Source organism: Myripristis murdjan, chromosome 13 (assembly GCF_902150065.1).
Source record: "Myripristis murdjan chromosome 13, fMyrMur1.1, whole genome shotgun sequence".
Taxonomy (NCBI): Eukaryota; Metazoa; Chordata; class Actinopteri; order Holocentriformes; family Holocentridae; genus Myripristis; species Myripristis murdjan.
In genome coordinates, this window is record NC_043992.1 from 27,762,443 (window position 1) to 27,785,229 (window position 22,787).

A 22,787-nucleotide genomic window follows, 5' to 3' on the forward strand; every position below is an offset into this window, starting at 1 on the left:
ATACTTTGTTAAAGCAGCTTTGCTTTCATTGCAGGGACTGAAAACCCAAGATAGAGAAAGACAATATTTGCATTGTAGGGTGATCACCATCACATGCAGGCGGGTAACTCAGCCCCCTTAGGAATACCTATAGTTCTCCCTGTACAGCCCTAATATTTTCCTCCATGATGACTTGCTTGAACAAATGTGTGCAGAGATTATCTGGTGGACTTGCCCAAATTTTGAGTCTCAGAAAGCCTTCAAAAACAAAAGGCTGATGATTTACCGCTGTAGCATTGCAGCAGGAGCAGAGTGGTGGTGGTGGTGGTTGGGGGGGGCAAGCTCTGTAGTTGATCTGTTGATCTTTCCTGCAGACAGATGTCAGAAGTGTTCATGTGTGTGTGCGTGTGTGTGTTCGTGAGTATGTGTATTTACACAAAGATTGCAGGGGTTGAAATCAAGCTGCTTTCCAGTCCTCTGATGGTATTTTCATATCTTTCTCTCCCCCTCCTTTCTCCCCTCTATTCCCCTTGCTTTGCCTTAAGTATGTAAGGGCAGCAGAGCCAGTCACTCAGTGAGCTCCCTGCTGTAGGCTGACGGAGGAGATATCCTCTTACACATGTGGGGCTCTGGGGCCAGGGCAACCCTTTTGGAGCACAGGCTCGCATGGAGGAAAAGAGAGCAGAGTGGAGGGAAGCTGAATGGTGGTGAGGAGATGGAAGAGAAGAGAAGAGAAGAGAAGAGAAGAGAAGACCCTGATGCCCTGGTCAACATAAGGACAGAAAAAAAGAAGATTAGCTGGGCTTATCAAGAAGTCTTTAATCACAAAATCTTGTTGCTAGGTAATTTACCAGCACGTTAACATTTGCAGAGAAAGGATACTTGAGAATACGTCAGAATATGGTGGTTAGTCTGTTCATGTTAAATAATCTCATACACTTTATAAAATAATTTGATGCTGTGTAATGAGTCTATGTTATGCAAAGGCACCACACTGTGAGAGTGGCATCCAGATGTCCCTGTATCACCACATTTACAGGCCCGGTTTAAAGGAAAAACATGGTGAAGTAATGAACCAGGGATCATTTAACCAGTCTTTGCAAGGAAAGCACACACACCGCAGCTCCACAGATGGTTCCCTATCTTACAGTTGCTTCAATTACGACACAATTCCATGGAAATTCCCATAAAGTTGGGTGGGAGAGAGAGGGGGGGAGAGAGAGAGAGAGAGAGAGGAGAGAAAAAAATCTTTTGAATTGTAAAAATAAACAAACATGTTTGGGCTCATAGCTCGGAGCATTAAACCCCACAGTGAGAATCTTTCCTGGCAGAGCCCCAGTACTAGATGAAAGACAATCCCACTTTAAACACAGACTCAGGAACGTATCATTTATCTTTCCCCATTATGGGAGGTCAAAGCTGTTATGATCTAATAGCTGCGTTGGAGCTACCTTTCTTTCTCTCTCTCTGTCAAGAGAATCCATACAAAGGCTTTGTCTTGAACCTCTATGTGCACAGGGTAATTACAGAACTGAGGGAGGCGGTCCGTGCCGTGCCATGCCAGGCTGTATGTACACATCTGGTGATCCTTGATATGTCCTCTTCATAAGCTTGAATACATCCATCTTCCAACACCATTAGTAGAACCAGGCTAACTTTAGCTTTGAATGCACGACTGATAAGAAGACAGCCTGTGAGCTCTCCTTTGAATCCCGATGTTGACTGCAAGGAAAAATCTGCAACTGTATGTGGTAGTGGTGGTAGAATGTGGATAGGCCTTCAAGATGGCTGATGTTTGGCCCAGAATCTACATAGCAACTCTTCCTCCATCAGATGGTCCGGATTAAAGTCTTAGGTCTGAGGAAACACATGACTCAGAAAACATCTGTCAGGGATACAGGAAGATCTACTCACTATTCAATTAATTTAACTCATGGAATGATGACTGCAAATGATATTAGGCCCACTGGGGTTAAAAGCAGCAATTACTGCTAATTCACAGCGGGGGATATTTAATAAGGTTGCTGGGGGGTCATTCAGAGGGGAATGACCTGACACAGTTCCTCTGAAGAAACCCCTCTAATTTAACATTATAACAGTGTTCAGATTTCTTAGGGCACAGTTTCACTTAGTTTCTATTGGTTTTAACTGTGGAAGTTTAGTTGTTTCATGTACTATTTGTGCATGAATTAGCAATTGTGTGTGTGTGTGTGTACAGGTGAAGATAAATGAAATGAAGTGAAAGACACATTGTCCATGATGTCCAGAGGTAATATAAAAGGAGGATGTAGTCAAAACTCTAGGCACAGGTATTGTGGTGTTTCTGTACTGCTGTTATGGTATGAGTGCATTTCCTCAGTCAGGCTGATCAAAATCACACCACTACATGTAAATACTGATGATCACAGCGCTTGCCACTGCATATGCTTTTCCTTTCATACAGTAAGACAAGAGTTCTCCTCCAGGCTTATGTTGCTCCCATCAAAATGTATCCTAATTTATCCAAAAGCAGGACTGATTTTGCCTGTACGCTAAAACCCTTCCAATAATCAGATTATCTGAATGCGCATTCAAGGGATATTCTGGGACAATGTCAAAGAATGGTTTCAAAGCTATTACAAAGATGGAGAGGCCAGAAAATCATCATGCTAATGGTGATTAGCATGGAGCTTGTCCCTTCTGAGATGACTGAATCAATTCCATGCTATCACTCTGCCACCGATCATTTCTTCTTTATGCCAGTGTCTGTTTTTGTGACCATATGTCCACTTGTTATTAGGCCTGCTTCACTGTGCTAACAGGCCTGCTATTCATACAGATAAGAGGCCAGTGTAATTGCTGTGTGGCCCGACGGTCGCGGCACGGCTGCTGATGTTCTGCCAACACACAATCAAGATGCCTGGTCCAGATTATCACGCTGTAAACAAACCGGTCTGGGCCTCTCCCTCAGTGAATTGCCAGGCCTCCTTCATGCAGCGGGATTACCATCTCCAACTGTCAGCTGCCAGAGCCTGGGCTGCTCTGCTTTTGAAATACTACTTGCTGAATGTGTTTGGCACAGGGGACTGTCACAAAAGTCCCAGCCAATCAGCTCGCCAGGAAAACATAAAAAAAATGAATTTTCATATCTATGATGTAGAATATGATTTTCACCATAATCTGGTGGTGTTGTTTAAAAAAACAAAAGAAAACAAAACAGAAAAACAACATATCGTTTATTGTCCCAAGATGAACAGCACACCAGTAAAATGTCTGTTTTTAGAAAGCTTTAAATGGTAAATGAGGAGAAACAATGAAGCTGTCTTTTACATCCACGTCAGAGTGCCCTTATTTTTTATGTGTGTAGTTTAATTTGGAATAAAGTGTGAAACTAAGATTTTAATTTGGTAAATGTAAAGCAATTTCTTTTATTTGAACACCATAAAACATTTATAAATAACCGCATGGACTATAAAAAACTCCATTATTAGATTACTGTGTTGTACAGTAGGCACATCGAACAAAATATGTCCTAATGTTTCACACTGGGCTGTGCGCTAAATATTCCAGAGGGTCTGCTTGTGAACAGCAAATATTTTTCCATTTGTGTTGTGTTTCTAATGCAATGGTGTCTGCCTCCAATCAGTGACAACTACTTTTCTTTCCCTCTCCAAAATAAAAGACCATGAAAAATAGCTCAATCACTGCAAAACAGCCTCTCGTCAGAACTAAAAAATGACAGATTGAGGGGAGCAGAAATCAAACTAGAGAGTGCAGGCCGTTTTGTTGCAAGACCAAAAATGACCTTTACAACCATGAAGTGGGAAACCAGTACACATTTCAGCGCTTTGCATAACACTAACCAAAAACAAAAATGGAAATGTAGAGGGAAAACAGGGCACAGATGCTTCAATAAACCCATTTACTGACTATCTATCACCAGAGCAAAAGTAACTCTTGCCTTAGCATAGGGGTTCGCCTGCATGAGGAAGCCAAGACAACCATGAATAGTGGACTATGCTGGTATGCAGGAAATGGATACTTAAAGCTGTGTTTGCCTGCATGTGCACAGCTCATTGGAAATTAAATCGCTTGGTGTTTATTTAAGTGAATGTTGCATTTGATAATTCAACCTCAATGACCTGAAACAGGATGAAATGCATTCAAGTGTGGATATGCATGCGATTTCGTGACAGATAATACGGTTGCTGGATGAACTGCCTCATTACTCATCACAAAATTATCTTTCTTGTCAATTTTATCATTCAAGCCAGACACCAACAATCATTTTTAATAGTATGAAATATGAAATTTGTTGTGAGTTTACTAATTTGTTCATCCGAGTGGGAGGCGTTTTATTTTATTGTGCAGGAATCATATTTTCTCTTGTCGGCGTGTTGAGACATTAAGTTTATAGCCTGTTTTTATCAGCATGTAGCACAGGTGTCTTCCGTTTGTTTCTGAGTGTGTGAGGTCCTCCTATCTTGTAAAACATGTAGCTGTTAAACAAGTTTATGACATTTTGAATCAGGTTATTCTTATGTCTTGACCAAAGACATTAACAAGCTCATTTTAAAGAAGGAGAGGAAAAGGGCTCATTACAGAAAAAAAAAAGATTTCCAGGAAAACAGGCAGTGTATTTTGGCTTGGCCCCCAGAGTTGCACTATTTGACATTGGCCTTTGTTTCTCCTGTCACAGAGCCCTTAGTCACTGACACAAAAACACAAGTCCAGAATTTAAGGCTGACTTTCACGTCTGACCTTCAATTGTTGCCATTCTCTCCCTTTCAAAGGAGAGGGGCATAACTGTCTCTGTCATCAGTAAATCTCGCCAGTGTCCTAACAGTGCACTGGTCAAACAAGGAACTAGACATTCTTATGAACGTGGGAGTCAAGGGAACAGAGCTTCCATGATGATTTAATTGCCTTTCTCATAAGCACGCCTTTGTCTGGTTGTGAGTCTGTTCACATGAAACAGGTCTGGGTCACAATGAGCCATCTCTGTGTCTGCCTGTTGTCTGGTCAGTGGTGAAAAGCCTGTGACCGAGTCATGCCCCTGACCTGTACTGTTGTCTCATCTGTGGGCAATGACAAAAAGATAAATATGTTTACACAGAGAATACTACAGCTTATGAATAATTTGTTCAAAAGCACGGTTGGCACATGCAGGTTGGAGGGTGAACGGAAGGAGAATGAGGTAACAGGACAGCTGGCTGGTGGTTATTCACAGTCAGAATTAATTCTGTGTCAGATTCTGTGTTTTCCCCAGTTTCCTATGAAACTGGAGATGCCGCAGATCATCCCGGGCTTCCAGCTGCAAAAGGCCTCTGTGGAATGTCTGCTGACAAGATGACAGAGATTCAAGGCTTTACTTCACACACACACACACACACACACACACACACACACACACACACACTCATACCACATACACACACATTTGAGCACACACATGCATGCTCGTGCGCACAAACACAAAATGCCCTTTGACCTCCACCTCTGGAAAAGAAGATGCTGGGAGGAATTCTCCAGAGTGCGTTTTGATCTGGGACAGAAGGCAGGCGAGGAGGAGGAGAGAGTAAAGGGATAAGAATATGGAGGAAGGCAGTAGAGGAGTAGAGGCAGATGAGATCTTTACAAATCTCACATTCAATATGATTGTTCTTAGTTTCAGACAAAAGGCTGCTGTATTTGTAATTGTCCCGTTTCATGAGAACAGTTCACCTGAAACTTACAGAGCTGTGAAAGGGCTAAAATGTCCTCTTTGGATAGTGAAGATGTGAAACTTTCTTCAGTAAACTTTTTAAAATTCCATCCATAGGATTGCTCTATGGATTTAAACACTATTTCTGTACATTTTGACACAATATACCGCCCTATAGGCGAGCCAGAACATCTAGATGGAGCTTTTAAGGGACAATGACACTGTAGACAAAACAGAAAGTGGATATGTTTCTCTCCTCCTTGTGTTGTTGTGCAAACCAAAGATTTCATCTATTTTGATTAGCATTCCTGTGAACGTCTTTCTCACACACACACTCTGCCTGATAAGCTGTGATAAAACTGGGGAGAAAAACTTTAGTTGGGTCAGATTACCTTTTGGTGTGTTGGTGTTTCAGAACAAAGAAGGGCACATTCATTTGTGTAAATCTACGTTTGCATTCATTTAAGTAAATTTAACCACTACCATGTTGAATGTGAGGTAGTTTGAGTATGCATTATATACATTATATACACTATATTACCAAAAGTATTCGCTCACCCATTCAAATGATCAGAATCAGGTGTCCTAATCACTTGGCCTGGCCACAGGTGTATAAAATCAAGCACTCAGGCATGCAGACTGTGAAACAAGACATTTGTGAAAGAATGGGCCGCTCTCAGGAGCTCAGTGAATTCCAGCGTGGAACTGTCATAGGATGCCACCTGTGCAACAAATCCAGTCGTGAAATTTCCTCGCTCCTAAATATTCCACAGTCAACTGTCAGCTCTATTATAACAAAATGGAAGCGTTTGGGAACAACAGCAACTCAGCCACGAAGTGGTAGGCCACGTAAAGTGACGGAGAGGGGTCAGCGGATGCTGAAGCGCATAGTGCAAAGTGGTCGCCGACTTTCTGCACAGTCAATTGCTACAGAGCTACAAACTTCATGTGACCTTCAGATTAGCCCAAGTACAGTACGCAGAGAGCTTCATGGAATGGGTTTCCATGGCCGAGCAGCTGCAGCCAAGCCACACATCACCAAGTGCAATGCAAAGCGTCGGATGCAATGGTGTAAAGCACGCCGCCACTGGCCTCTAGAGCAGTGGAGACGCGTTCTCTGGAGTGATGAATCACGCTTTTCCATCTGGCAATCTGATGGACGAGTCTGGGTTTGGAGGTTGCCAGGAGAACGGTACATTTCAGACTGCATTGTGCCGACTGTGAAATTTGGTGGAGGAGGAATTATGGTGTGGGGTTGTTTTTCAGGAGCTGGGCTTGGCCCCTTAGTTCCAGTGAAAGGAACTTTGAATGCTTCAGGATACCAAAACATTTTGGACAATTCCATGCTCCCAACCTTGTGGGAACAGTTTGGAGCGGGCCCCTTCCTCTTCCAACATGACTGTGCACCAGTGCACAAAGCAAGGTCCGTAAAGACATGGATGACAGAGTCTGGTGTGGATGAACTTGACTGGCCTGCACAGAGTCCTGACCTGAACCCGATAGAACACCTTTGGGATGAATTAGAGCGGAGACTGAGAGCCAGGCCTTCTCGACCAACATCAGTGTGTGACCTCACCAATGCACTTTTGGAAGAATGGTCAAAAATTCCTATAAACACTCTCCTCAACCTTGTGGACAGTCTTCCCAGAAGAGTTGAAGCTGTAATAGCTGCAAAAGGTGGACCGACATCATATTGAACTCTATGGGTTAGGAATGGGATGGCACTTCAGTTCATAGTATGAGTAAAGGCAGGTGAGCGAATACTTTTGGTAATATAGTGTATATGTTCTAAAGATTCTTTGTCAAAGATGGATTATGTGCCCAAGACTCAAACTCGACAGACCTTGGTTTATGAAAGTCCAGTATAGTCCAATCATGAAAGAACGAAACACTTGTAGAGAGCATTCAATCACCAGCTTTTTTAAAAGATTAATTTCTCCTTTTCACAATAACAAAAAAGGTCTTTTGAAGCATTGAGGCAGCTGAATATGATGTGACACCCACCCTCAAGGCAATGAGAGGAAATGAGAAGAAAGGAAATAAATGTTTTTTTGGTTATCAGTGACTTTAATTAGAGTTGCCCGCATGAAAACAACCTCTAACAGGCGTGAAAGAGAGAGAAAAGTATGCAATAGGTGGCTGCTCAGTCTGAGTGAAATGTGAAAAGACGATGAGCCCGGTAATGAACGAAATAACAACAATCACCTTGTAAACCGCCTACTTGTTCATGTTACAGTGTGCAACTTTATTTTGCTTTCACAAATGTCATTTAACAATCTAGAAAGGATCAACTGAACAGCAAGAGAAGATCAACTGAAAACAGCAAAACGGTCTGAGAAACCACATCTTGTGCCTTTCCTTTCTCATATTCAAAGAGGTACAAACAAACAAAGACAACCAACGTTCTCAAGTATAGAGCAAAAGTAATGCACATCATCACAAACTGTCAAACTTGTACATGTCAAGCAAGTTCCATGTATTTGTGGAAAGCAGTGGTTTTTATCTGTGGTAGTACCGTCTCCTAATAAGACAGCACTGGGTTTGATTAGAGCATCCCCTCAGGTTAATGTAAATTCAAAGTCTGGCGCACTGGTGGGAGGATCAGATGGGCATTTACAGTCATTTAAGCATCACCCACACACAAATGCGTCAGCACACACTTCCTTTCACATCCTTATTAAAAAACAAACAAAAACAAAACACAGTTCATTGCCCCATCTACTACTTATTGTATTGACATCATCAGGTGTGAGTAACCGGTATTGTGAATTAAGGAGCATTAAGGAAACAGTAAAACATGGATGCAAGATTGCAACATTTACATGACAGCCAATGGTATGATACACATTTGAACAAAAAGGTGAAAAAAACATAAGCTACATTTCTGCAGTAGTTTACCCCAAAAGAGCTTAGATTGATTCCCCAAGAACTGTTACAATTCAACAAAAGTTTAGTGGTGCCTCTGAGATCAAATGAAGCCGCAGACTACAGTCGAGAAATCAAAGCAAAAGCAACAAAAGGTGCTACACAATTTATGTCTTTGGATTTTCTAGTGGTACACACTGTGCATTGTTATTTGATATTGATACTTCCTTGACATGGTTTCATTGGAGCTATGTAGGTGGTATGTGGTGCAATCATGTGTGAGTGGCAGCCAACAGGTGGGGACTGTTATCATTACAGAATATAAGAAACAGATTGCCAAAAGCACAGTTATAAACGCGCCTCACAACCAATGTACCTGGAGGAAAACCACCCACTTACGACATGGCTCAAAGGGAGCCTTGGAGAGAGAGAGAGAGAGAGAGAGAGAGAGAGAGAGAGAGAGAGAGGGTGGAATGGAGTGGGAGGTGCGGCTAAGGTAAGTGGTACCTTTGGGTGGTACACAACTGGGTAACAAGTCATATTTCAGAGCACGCTGACAGCATTGTCGCCCTCAAGTCTGAAATGTGATCGCTACAGTATAAACAAGTTCATTTTAACTCAATACAACTGCAATTCAAATGTTACTACAACATTATAAAGGAAGCATTTGCTGTGGTGTGTTAAATAGTCTCTACTGTATGCATTAATAACATATAGACAATGACTTAATCATAAAATAAAATATAATGCTACCACAGTATTTAACAGCTGATATGTTATTAAAGCACAAATCAAGAGTTAATTCATATATATATTCATATATTTGTATCATGATCTATGTGTTTGAAAAGACTTGGATACACTGTTGACTTTTTGATTATTGAAGTCTAATCGTGCCCATGTAGAAGGATGACCATGGTTAATATAATATTTCACACCCAAATGTGTTGTGTGACCTTTATATACAAAGACTGACAGTATGCAAGAAATGAACATGACATGAGGCTATAAAGCACTTAAAATTTATATGATGGTTGCACATGGGTGAAACTTTATAAATCAAAAAATGAAAAACATTCAAATGTAACTATAATTCTGATAGTCTAATGAATAGTGTGGGCGTAAAGTTGTTTTCACTGCTGCTGGATTACTCTCTCATGTTGCACCCTATTAATCAAAGTATTTATTGCTGCAGTTATAGGTCCAAACTTTGTCAAACTTTGGTGCTTTTTACTTTTCTATTGGAAAAAAAAATCTAGATTTATGTGCGGAGTGGTTTCATGAACCTATGGTCCACGAGGCCTTTTCCAAAGCCACTGTATATTTTCAAAAAAGCCTCTCTATTAATCTAAAAATGAGGGTGATTCTCTTAATTCTCCACGGTTATTTTTGTAGAAGTGAAGTCTTCATACTCTTGCAGCACAATGAGAAAATTAGTAGAGGAAAAATGAGAAGAGAGCAGGATATAAACACCATAAATACACAGAGAGGTCACCGGGGTTGCTCTCTGTTACATCCAGTGCAAAAGTCTAAGTCAAAGTTCAAAATACGCCACCTTGATGCCTAAGTTTAGTTCAGGGTGTAGCCATGCTGTCTCCTTCACGCTCCCTCCTGATCCATTTGTGATCCTCCTCAATGTGGTGAAGAATGCGGCCCCCAACAGGCCTTACTCCTGATTTGTTAAATCCTTTCCAAATTTGATCATGAATTGAGACCCCTACAGTGGAAAAATAGCTTCAGTCAGGCAGGGAGAGACAAGAGGAATATTGTGAGGAAACTTTCAGCTCCAAACTAGGTTTAAACACCAACTCATTTGAGAGAGAGCAGCTGTGCAGCCAGACGCTACACTGTGCCTAGACCGGTGTGCCCTGTGCTTGACCAGCGACAGTCTGTGACATTATCGTCTACCAGAGAATTCATCGATAAAACAAAAGGCGGCTCCAGACTGATGATGAAATCTGAAAGAGGACTGGCTTCCCTCTCCATTTGTGGAGAAATGTCAAAACTGACTCTAGTGGCAACATCAGTCTACTCTGTGGGAAAGCCGAATTTCAAATGCAGCAAAAAACAACTAAACAAAAAAGAACAACAAAGAAAACATGAGTTAATTCACAAGCAGGTAATGCAAGTTGTGTCTTGTCACAGGAAAAGAAATGAAATTGTGTTAGGAGGGAAATCTAGTGGAAAGGAGCAACAATTTCATCACTTTGGCAACATCGTTATTGCTTTTATTTCAGGAGTGAATAAAACTTAACAGCTGTTGATAAATGACAGTGGCAAAATGAATCTTTTGAGGGAATTCAGATCTCTCATTCATCTAGTCATATTCTGACTTGATAATACAGAAATTAAATGGAGCAAGAATAGTAATGGATATCAGAATATAACTTTTGAGAATTGGGCTTGCTTAATTGGGTTGATTTTATGTCGTGCTGTTAAGATTGAAAAAAAAAAAAACACTTTTAACACTTTAATTAGTGGTCTTTCTTTTCCCTCTTTCTTTAATTCTTGTAGACTGCAACTGAATGCTCCACACAGGCCAAGTATTTCTCACTTTGGGCCATTTTTTTGTGTAGGCAGTCTTACAGTAATTATCCTGCTGGCCTTCCTGCTGTTATGAACCCACTGGTGTTTGCTTAAAAGGTGAAAACAAAGTGATGGAAGTGCTGTGCACTCCTAAAGGCCTGGGCTTTTGTAGCTAGAGTTCACTATAGAGGAGAGTTGCTGCAGGAAAAACTAGAGAGAGGCAGAGAGAGAGAGAGAGAGAGAGAGAGAGAGAGAAAGAGAGAGAGAGAGGGCACTCATGACTAACACTAAAGCACAGCCAAGGAGGCAGTTTCTGTACTTACAGAGTTACCACTGCACTCACTCATTGCAGAGCTTACTTCTTCTTCCCTCCTAATGACATATTTTCAGTTTTTTTCTTCTGTGCCTCATTGAACAAAAGACACACCTTTATGTTAGCAAGCAGTTGGATGGGTGTGTCTATGCATGTGTGTGTAAGTGTGTGTGTGTGTGTGTGTGTGTGTGTGTGTGAGAGAGAGAGAGAGACCCCACCCATCTGACACAAACAGCACAGCTGATGATGCATGGAGCTGCAGGTGGAAAAGCTTAAATTACACGACGTCTTATACTGTCTTAGATTTATTTATTAGTGGACTTCCTCACCCACACAAGTTGCATTGTTTTATGGTAATTAGTGGAAGACACTGAAAACTTGAGGGGAGACAGACAGACAGACAGACAGATAGATAGATAGATAGATAGAATAGGTTCTACCTCTGTCATGGCATCATCGATCTGTTTCAGCTCCTCATAGTGATCACGAGAGTCTCTCAGAGGTTGAACCATGATCTCCTCAATCTGAGGGAAAAGCTGATGAACATCACCGTACAAAACAGCAATGCCCCGCAAGGCATTGTGGGTATTAGGGTCTTTGTTATTACAAAACCACTTCAAATGGCTGTCATTTCTGCAAATCTCCACATATTAAACGACGGCTAGGTAGATATCTTTAAAAATGATGTTTCTGACCAACATGTCGAATTTCAGGTGAGCTGATTACTACTGCCACAACAAAGATTAATATCCAGATTATTTAAGCCCTATTCCCATTGCTTTTTGCAAACTAAATAAACACCCAATGAATTTCCTTGTGAAATTTTCTGTCATTCTGACCAGTAGTAAGTGCAAAGACATTGTTTTTCAATTGCTGAAACACTAAAATGACAATACAGCAACAAGAACTGACACTCGGAGAGTAAAACCTCAGCTCAAGTCTCCAAAACTGAAAACACATTTTCTAGAGAGAAAATGTGCCTATTAATATGAAATAAACTCACTTTTTTGCCATTTCAAAATCTTTGCCATTCAAAATGCCACACCCATGGACCAAATGGACAATACATGTGGCACCTGGCCAAAAACCTAGTTGCTCATAATTATTATTTTTTAATTTATTGTTATAAATGCATGAAATACATTTTAATATCCAAAAACTGTCCAGATCCGCACAGCAGTTATCATGTGTCCCAGGGTCAAAAAAGTTTACTATGTTCACATATATATATCTACCAAGTTTCACATTTCTATGAGCAACGGGGCTGAGCTTTCAGTGTTTATTATAGCACCCCTTATGGGCCAGTCAGAACTACACATCCTGGTGATTCATGTGCCACGATTTGCCAAATTAAAAAATAAAGAAATAAAAATGCCAATTCCTGCACCAATTTCTGGACTGAACTCAGAGCAAGTGCTAATAATGTAAGCACTAATAATATAATAGCTAATAATGAGAATTATGACAGCGAGAATTCCTAAAGACATAAGAACTGAATCAAGAAATAATCAAAAAGGATTTGTATGCAAGACTCGCTCACACACGAGCCTACCTTCATGACAGTTTCAAACATCGGGATGAGGACAAACTTGATGAATCCAATCTGAGCGGTGGGCTTGGTCACCTTGTCTCTGTCCATGAAGGGAGCCACCGGGAGACCCTCAGACTTCTCCCTGTCACTCTGACAGCCACAGAAGAGCAAACACTGCCTTTCAGTCCACACCAAGGAGTGCTGCTACTGTTGTGTGTTGTTGCTTAGACAGGTGAGGGGAAAACATGAAAAGCTGCACTTATTGTGAGTATTTACAGATTGATCAGTGTGGTGAGTTGAGTGTCATCTTGTGGATTTAGGAATGAAGTGAATGTTTTGGCGGAGGTCACCTGCATGAAATACTCCTCCAGCAGGCAGTCGACCCAGGGCTCAGCTACCTCAGTGGGCCTCACCTCATTTGAAATGTCACAGCACTTGATCAAAACCATCTTCAGCTGAAAAGAACAACAACAACAACAACAACAACAACAACAACAACAACAACAACAACAACAACACACACACACACACACACACACACAAACACACACACACACACACACACCAAACAAAGGATAAAGAAGCCTTTTCACTATACATTACATCAATGCACACAGCCATGTCTCACAGCATTCATTACTGTGACCACTTATCCAGTTACACTAATACAATCCCTATGGCTTGTACTGATTACAACAGACTCAACAGATAAAGGCCGGCTTGTCTTCAGGTCACATCTTGATGTGTGTAATAAACAGCTGATCTGTGTCAGGTGGAGATGCAACGTGATTTTGTAGGCAATAATATTTACATACACATGTGACGTGCTCTTCATTGGTGAAGTCAAAGTTGTCCACTTTTTGTTTGAAGGAGTCTAGTATCTCTCCATGTCTGGCCATATCCGTGGCCAGAATCAGGGTGATAACTGCCTGGAGGCAAAATAACAAGGTCGATGTCTTGTGGTTTGCATGGACATTGTCAAATCAAATCAAAATGTCAAGATAGAACATCTTAACATAAATCAGATTATAGTTTTTCTCGATTGTTTACACACTATAACTGGGCCTATTACTGTCACTAAAAATCCCGACTCATAACTCCATCTACCAAATCATACACATTTCCCAAAACTATAAACAGTATTCCCTTGTTTTCACATATGCACCAGATTTGTTGAACTTTTTGTGAAAAGCTCAGCACACAAACTCCTTCATTTATCATCATCACTGCACCACGATGCTCATTTTAGAGAGCACTGGCAGTCAACATCAACTCAAGTCATCACAACTGGAATCCAGTTACAGTAATCTATCAATCACAAGACAAACTGTGAAACCCACTATGTGTCTGACAATGAAATACCTGGTTTCATTCTGCTCTTACTGAACCGCTTTACATGAACATTTTACCTGTCTGATCTGTTTGAATGCTTCAGGATCCACATTTGCAAAGATATTGCACTCAGGCAGAGAGAGGATCTGGAAGGCCACAGCACAGTGATGGTTCTCCAGCGGAGAGATGTCGTTGTACCGCACTGCTAGCTCTGTGCGTGCGTTGATTTGGTACCTGGTGGATGGACAGAGGGGTGGAGAGATGGATGGAATACACAGATAGATAAATAGGTGGGTAAAATTTAGTTATTCATTCAATGGAATGCAATCTGCTGGTTGCAACACTTCATTGAAGCTACATCACGTGTGACATATTCAAACCCACAGTACCACTGTTGGCTGCTGTATCACATCACGGAATATGAATGTCTTGTGCATCATTTTATACACATTTCCCTGTAATTCAGCAGGACATTGTTGGTATCTTTGGAAACCATGGGATCTATATTTTACATTAAAATAAAGTTGTGTGAGTTTGACCAAAGTTTAGCCATGCAGCATGCATTTGCAATGACGAATGCACAGATTGGAGGCCACCAGATAAAACATCAACCAAAAAAACAACATGCTTAATCTGAGTCAGCATGTTTTCATACCTGAACTCTTCCCATGCTGAACTGGTTCCACAGATCAATGACAACAGTGGTGTGCAGGGATCTCAAAACATGCTGCAGTGAATGGGCAGCAGCAGTGATCTGTCTGTCAGCACCTCTACGGAGCTCATCATTGCTGCAGATGCAGTGGCTGTATTTCTTACATGTCTAAATATAGAGACTCCCATTCCATGTTCCCTCCCTTCACATGTGCTGCAATGAGTTGCATGATTTACATTGCTAAATTATGTACATAGATACCACATATATACATTCAACCAGGAACTTACTCAGTCATTGCCTGGATAAGTTCCTGGTTCAACTGGTTATTTTCTTTTTTAATGTTGTTGCTGTTGTTGTTGTTGTTGTTGTTTTTATCTCATTTTATTATTGCTTTGTTTAAATTCTTTGTGGTTTATCTATTAACTATTTGGAGGTGTGTTCCTATGATGAAGCGTGTTCAAGGACAAGAGCGCTAATCTCTACAGGCCCAGAGGGTCTTTCCTATGCTGAAATATGATTAGTCATGAAAATACAGAGGTTTGCTCCAGTATTTCACTGTAGTTTGTTTGACTGTAAAGCATGTTACACTGCATTTGACTGTATGAAGTATGGCACATAAATAAGGTTTGATATATTACCACCATAGATACATTATATCTGTGGGAGAGGTAGGACAAGCTGAGGGAGATGTTTCAGGCTACTGACTTTGCAGAAGGAAGTTTGAGCCTTACGTGTTGTTGTAGCCGGGGTGGTCCAGGTCATGACACACTGCAGCTGTCATTAAAATGCCCATGTCTGTGAGTGTCAGCTTCTCCTGCAGAGTACATACACAAAGGAAGGGTGTCATTCTAACATGCTATAAATCCAGTTAGGGAAAGTTACCAACTTACTTACTTGTATGACAGGGTGTTATGGTAAAATAATTCAGAATGGTAATATTTACAGTACAGGCCAAAAGTTTGGACACACCTTCTCATTAAATGCGTTTTCTTTATTTTCATGACTATAGATTCTAACTGAAGGCATCAAAACTATGAATGAACACATGTGGAGTTATGTACTTAACAAAAAATGGTGAAATAACTGAAAACATGTTTTATATTCTAGTTTCTTCAAAATAGCCACCCTTTGCTCTGATTATTGCTTTGCACACTCTTGGCATTCTCTCGATGAGCTTCAAGAAGTAGTCACCTGAAATGGTTTTCACTTCACAGGTGTGCCTTATCAGGGTTAATTAGTGGAATTTCTTGCTTTATCAATGGGGTTGGGACCATCAGTTGTGTTGTGCAGAAGTCAGGTTACTACAAAGCCGACAGCCCTATTGGACAACTGTTAAAATTCATATTATGGCAAGAACCAGAAGTGTGCAAAGCAGTAATCAGAGCAAAGGGTGGCTATTTTGAAGAAACTAGAATATAAAACATGTTTTCAGTTATTTCACCTTTTTTTGTTAAGTACATAACTCCACATGTGTTCATTCATAGTTTTAATTCCTTCAGTGAGAATCTACAATGTAAATAGTCATGAAAATAAAGAAAATGCATTGAATGAGAAGGTGTGTCCAAACTTTTGGCCTGTACTGTACTTCCATCACATTTCACTTTTCACACACATCTCACCTGTAGGTTGCAGAGGTGGATCATGCCGTACATCATCTGACTGACACAGAAGCAGTGGCGGAAGTTGTGGAAGGGGTTGCTGCGATAATTCTCCTGGATTCCCAGCTAGAAGACAGAAACACACAAGCCACAATTACTTATTCATTCACACTCATTCATTCATATTCATTCACAAATATTAATTCATATTCAGAGTACAGATGATCAAAACAGAGATGTTCCTGACCCTGTATCCTTTAAAGGTGTGCTATACCAAACTGAGGACAACTTGAGGACACAAAACATGGAATAAATAGGTTAAAAATTTTTTATTAAATTCTAAAAAGTTCTGCTTATTCCACATTTTTTCATTTTAAAGGGGCCATCATCGTTGGTCAAGTGATGAGAACTGTATTGACTCAACCATCAGATTTTGTGATTATTCAACACAGTTAGGTCTAAATCTTCTGAAACTTTGATGTAAGTTTATATATTGCACCTTCAGCTTTTCTAATCTATGCTGTAGCCAGTGTGGATATTCTTCTCGGAAAAAAAATGCCCCAATAGGTTGTTGGTACAGCAGCTTATTACTACCTATAATGTGTTTAAAGTTAAGCGACCTCTAGTGGTCATGTAAAGAATGTCACTGTGGTGTAGTAAACAGGCCTATTGGTATGCATATTGCCGCAACCATCCATATTCCAGGTTGTCCTTTACTGCTCTAACTTTACCAGCCAGCGTTTGAGTGTGATGGGATTCATGTTGAATTCCTTCACCAGGCCTAAGTCATGGTACATATATTCCAGACAGCTCAGCATCTGCAACCATAAAAGAAGAGAAAGATGATACAAACGGCAAAGGGAAAAACAAACAAACCGTAGAAGCAGCTGAAGCAGCAGCAGAAGTACAAGAAATTTACATACAGTTTACATACAAATGTATAACTTGATGAAACTGCCCTCATGTGAGGAACATCACTTGAATGTGAGTCGGATAACCTCAAATGGAAACAACTGACGTAGTGGTGATATCAACGAACCTCATTGTGTTCCCAATGCCAAACATCAAATGTCGGTTTCTTCAGTGCCTCAATGGTCTCCTGAGACAATGTGTACTGTATAGACCAGATAAATACATCAAAATTAGATCAAAATGAGATGCAGAGATGCAGAAATTGGCCTCAGTTCACAGTAATGAAAGCACTCATAATCCCCCCGGACATACAGTACCTTTGGATAACTGGGGACGTCCCGTCTGGGAGTGAGCTTTTTCCCGTCTTCTGAGAAGTTGTATTTGCAAGGACAGTTTACTCTGATGCCAGGAGGGGGAAAAACAGAAAGATATTTTTCTTGCTATTACATTCAATTAGAGAATTAAATTCACTGAGAGATTATTCTCCTGGTGGCTAACTTGATCTTCATTTCACCTGCTACCACCTCTTGAGGTCATCTCATCTCGTAACTTCTTCAGGTCATTTTTACATTTCTCGATCTCCACCACCTTCAAGCCCTCCACTGGAACAATGTGACAAAAATTTTTAATGGTCTATAGGTGCACATTAGTTCATCATCAGTAAAGAATGCTGTAATGTCTGAATCAATTTCACTTCAATGTATGAAGGTGCTTCCATTCAAATATTACAATAAAAAAATACCACTTACATTCTACTCTTTTCTCCAGCATGGCTAGCCTGTTGGTGACCTCAGTCTTCAGCTCATTGATGCGAAAGGCTCTGTAAGAGGACAGCAACTAATAGAGGAAATTTGCCTCTTTTCCTGTCTGATATTTGGTTATAGGAACAAATTAAAACTGGAGAGGACAGGGTTGAACAACTTATGACCTGACTGGACCGTTAACCTGTTTATATGGGTTGCTGTTGTTGTGTGTGGAAATATTTGCTTGGAGAATGGGGAATATTATCTCTAAACCTGTGTGAAAGGCACTGGTGTCAGTGAGGTATGTGTGAGGGTGGGAGGGCCATGCTTCAGCCATAACATAACATAAACATCTTAGTCATTACCTGCTGAACTGCTCAGCCACCTGAGACAACACGTTCTGAAACATGTCCTCCTTCTCTGCAGAGGAAAACACACTTGTCATTATTGCTGAGACCAAAAATTACACAGTGAAGAGCTTTGTATTTCTATTAATGTTATGTTATAATTACTCTCTCCGCATAAATGCTGTTTGTGTATGTGTGCCAGTAAAGTAGTCACTGAATTAAAGAGAAACTAAACCCCACACCCAAATGTGAGTGAAGTCTAACCTCTAATGGTGCGAAGCAGGCCGCCTTTGGTGTAAGGTGATGTCAACTCTTGTTGTACTGTATCGGTGGTGACATCACCTACCACCAAAGGACAGGCACCCTACTTTTCACCATTAGAGGTCAGGCTTCACCCAGATTTGGGTTTGGGGTTCAGTTCACCCTTTAAGCACTTGTTGAAACTTTACCTCCAAGCTGACCGGTGGACAGAGGGACAACTTTGTACAAAGAGCTGTGAGGAAATCAGATGTGCAATCAGTGCTTGTATATCCAAACATTGCCTTTGCATCATTTTTCAAAGATTAACAATAGCATTTTCTTTGCCAAGGTTACCAAGACTTGTGCAAACTGTTTCACAATGCTAAGAAAACTCAATACATTCACAGGGACAGAAACAATGCAAAGATTCTGAACAAGACAAAAGAAGTGGTCAAAACAGTTGCTACCTTTTTTTTCTAGGAAAAAATATATACAATATACTATATACAGTATATACAATAATACAGCTGTGTTACTTTGGAGAGTTGGTCGGCATGGTGGGATCTATAGAGACCAAAGCCCCATCTGGGTCCACCATCATGATGGCAGTGTTCCTGTGTGTGAAAGGAAGAGAAAGAAAAGCAGAAGGTTTTTTTTTGTCATTAACTCTGGAGTGATTGTCAGTACAATCTGTCAGAACTCTCTCTCTCTCTCTCTCTCTCTCTCTCTCTCTCTCTCTCTCACACACACACACACACACATAGTTTATCATTCTTGTATGTTAATCTTGTGTACTATACAAAATTGTAAAATTTTAATGTTTAGGTGGAGGCTTCAGATAAGCCCACTGGGTTTTTTGCCTCTTCCTGCACTGTGTGTTATTTGTTATCTTTGTTATTTTTGTATATTTTAAACTGTGCAAAATAAAAAAAAAAAAAAAAAAAAAAAAAAAAAAGTAAGAGAAGAGTAAGAGAATAAGAGAATAGGGGGAAAGCACTAGTGAAAGAAAAAGGAGAGGAGGGAAAGGGCCCAATGACATTAATGGCAAAACAGGAATTAAAAGCTAATGAAAGCATTTTGTCATTTGTCCTTGTTTGTATGGATGTAAAAGGCCAGCATAATGTGTCACTGCCTGCTTTGGCGTTCACTGTTTCCCTCTCTATCTGCCAGGCCTGCATGAAAATCTTGCTGCCTTTTATGATATTTGTTACTGTCATTGTATTGTATTGTATGGCCCCTGTAAAATAAACAAGTGAATGAATAAGTAAGCAAATATGCAAATAAATGGGTAAAAATATCGACATTAAAGGAGATGGTGGAAGTTACACAACCTGGGAATATTGGATGAGGAACACAGAAGCTCCTTGATGTCACATGGGCTGCAGTGCCGACTGAAGACCACCTGAAAAACACAAGCGGTTACATTATTGGTCATATAATTCAGTCAAAACAGGCACAAGCTAATTGGTTCTTCTTTTGCAAGCAAATGCTAGGAGAGGGGTGTCTGTATTGTGCTGTAAATAGCTTATTATGTACAGTATCAAATAGTAATGCAATTCATGTCATTAGGAAAACATATTTATGAGTAGGCCTGTATTGTGCACCCACTTGGCCCTCAAACCCAACACAGAGAAATCTGTGTCTGCATGGGTTTCAAAGGCACACCTGCACACAAACAGCTGCTGTGGTTTTGATATAGGGCCTCAGTGTCTCACAGGCTAGCGGGAAGGTTATCAGATTTCATGTATTTAAATTAAGACAACCAACTCACATGGGAATGTATGTGAAGTAAGGGTTAGTTGAGACTGCGGCTGAATGAGGTCAAGTTAACGCACAGAGAGCAGAGAAGGAGCGATGTGAAAGAGAGAGGCAGCTGGAATGCAACAGTTCATAACAACATTATCCACGCTTTAACTGCCACAACCAAACTATTCACCTACAAACACATACATGCAAATCAGTACAGTGCACAATACCAGTATGCACAGTGTACTTAAACTGCATGCATTGTCTGCAGTGGTAACAAGTGGGATGATATACCCGGTACAAAAACTGCGATTGTACATCTTGAAGCTAGCAGGTGTAGCAGACAAACGTTCAACCTCAGCCCTTGTGCGCAGGGCTCTTGAACCGACATATGTCATCCCCAGCTCTCTACTTGAGATACTCCACATCAGCAGATCAGCAAGTGTTTAATGTATCAATACTTCAGTGTGTTTGCAGCACTCAGACACGACACCCAAAGGCTTGAGACCTTCCTTATCCATCTGCAGCTGGTATTCAAGTGATTGCTGTGCTGTGTTTCTGCTATATGTTGCTGTATGTGTTCCTGTGTTATATGTTATTGCCATCTCTTCCACATCTTTTCCGTTTCATTTACCACCGTGCAATGCCTCATGTGCTGCTTTTAGAATTTTTTTGTAGACAGAGAAACACAGCTAAATCCCCAATTTTGACCCATATACCCATAATTGTAAGAAAGTGATGTCAGTGTGTGTATAGCCTGTTAACAACAGGTGTTTGGCTCTGTCAAGGACATCTGTAAGGTACACTACACTGTATCATAGTCTTTTTTTAGCACCACTTCAGGTGAGGTTAGTAACAGGGAATGCCCACCAGTTGGGCATTCTGTGTTAATTTGTAATAAAAGTGATTAGATGAGCTCAATTATGATTATTTTCAAAGAATGTGTCTGTTCTTTTGCCCCAAATCAGTCCCAAACACAATTTAATTTAATAGGCTATGATTAAATTTGGTTCCAGCCCATGTAAATTATTACTGTCTTCACTATCTCAGCCTTTAGTTTTATCACCTCTGCAAACATGATCTTGTTTAATTACTTAAGTTATTAAAGTTAAACAAATTAAGCTTTATAGTTAGGTTTGAGAACAAAGACCATGCCTTGAACACATCCCATTTCTGTGCAAAAAGTATTTAGGCATGCCTGATTCATTCATTTATTCCCCTTTATCTCTCCATTGTTTGAATACCAGAGCCAGTGGGTGCTCAGTCTAATCAGACTGCGGTGAGGTGACGGCCCCCCCACCTATACAGCCTGGACTCCCCTGGTTCCCACGTTCCTCCTGTCATCCCGCCAGCAGCTGACACCAGTCCATCGAAGTATTCCTCCATCCATCTGTCCTCAACCCTGATTTTTTCCTGATCCTGTCATCCATCACCCTTCATCCCTTCATCCCTTCATCCATTCATCCCTCATTCCCCATCCTGCCACCCCTTCATCCCTCATCCTGCATCTACTTCATCCACATTATCCAACAAACTATTCCAAACTAATATCTTTATTGGCTTGGTCTTCCTGAATTTTGTCAATAACTGTTACAGACTACAGTTACCTTGGTAGCACTTCATATTACAGTTTGATAATACCATGGTAATAATATGGTGATAGTGGTCTTATAGTTTGATATTAAAGAGGCAATAATCAAGTATTACCATGTAATTACCAAAGTAATAACCATGTAATGGCTTGGCATTAACAATAGGTATATCTGTGCAATATATAGACTGAAATTTATGTGACTGGATAATAAGGGGCCAAAAACAAAGGGTAAGCACTTAAATAACAATGAGGCAAATGCTATGCTATTATAAAAGTATATTTTAGTTACAATATAGTAACACTTTAACAATAACATGGTTATATCAGAGCAATATTTGGATTAAAAATGGTAAAAATGGTAACATTTATGGGGCAAAAACCTGATAATAATTAGGTAATCACATGAAAAAAAAAAAAAAAAAAAAAATCAAAAGTCAAAATTGGTAATTACAATATTACAATTCTGAAATTCATCCTCCCTTATGTTTCAAACATTCCTCTATTTTCCAGGGTAACACTGTACAGATTTTATGTTTAATGCTGTGAGTTGTTACCTGGAAACACCTTTGATAGTTTTTGTGTGATAACTATGAAGCAGTACTGCAAAATGCTAAACTACCCATAGATATAATGTGTTACTTAGACATAACATTGTTAATACCAAGCTATTAACTGGTTATCACTTTTTATTGGTTATTGGTTATTACATAGTATTACTCAGTT

General features: G+C 40.3%; 1 protein-coding gene across 2 annotated transcripts in view; it reads right to left on the minus strand.

Annotated features, from left to right (window-relative positions):
• Positions 1-11,408: 11,408 nt before the first annotated feature.
• The window catches only part of pde9ac (phosphodiesterase 9ac), an 11,835-nt gene continuing 456 nt past the window's right edge, over positions 11,409-22,787 (minus strand). The window contains exons 2-18 of one of the 2 annotated variants that reach the window (XM_030067107.1): positions 20,056-20,126; positions 19,261-19,338; positions 18,934-18,977; positions 18,503-18,557; positions 18,144-18,214; positions 17,919-17,996; positions 17,712-17,791; positions 17,522-17,596; positions 17,214-17,300; positions 16,504-16,608; positions 15,616-15,698; positions 14,307-14,463; positions 13,713-13,826; positions 13,248-13,352; positions 12,919-13,047; positions 11,807-11,902; positions 11,409-11,459 (exon numbers count right to left, since the gene is read on the minus strand). In XM_030067107.1, coding sequence (XP_029922967.1) covers positions 11,409-11,459; positions 11,807-11,902; positions 12,919-13,047; positions 13,248-13,352; positions 13,713-13,826; positions 14,307-14,463; positions 15,616-15,698; positions 16,504-16,608; positions 17,214-17,300; positions 17,522-17,596; positions 17,712-17,791; positions 17,919-17,996; positions 18,144-18,214; positions 18,503-18,557; positions 18,934-18,977; positions 19,261-19,338; positions 20,056-20,126 — 1,479 coding nt within the window. Of the gene's footprint in view, positions 11,460-11,806; positions 11,903-12,918; positions 13,048-13,247; positions 13,353-13,712; positions 13,827-14,306; positions 14,464-15,615; positions 15,699-16,503; positions 16,609-17,213; positions 17,301-17,521; positions 17,597-17,711; positions 17,794-17,908; positions 17,997-18,143; positions 18,215-18,502; positions 18,558-18,933; positions 18,978-19,260; positions 19,339-20,055; positions 20,127-22,787 lie in introns of both variants that reach the window. The other variant, XM_030067106.1, reaches the window with a different exon arrangement.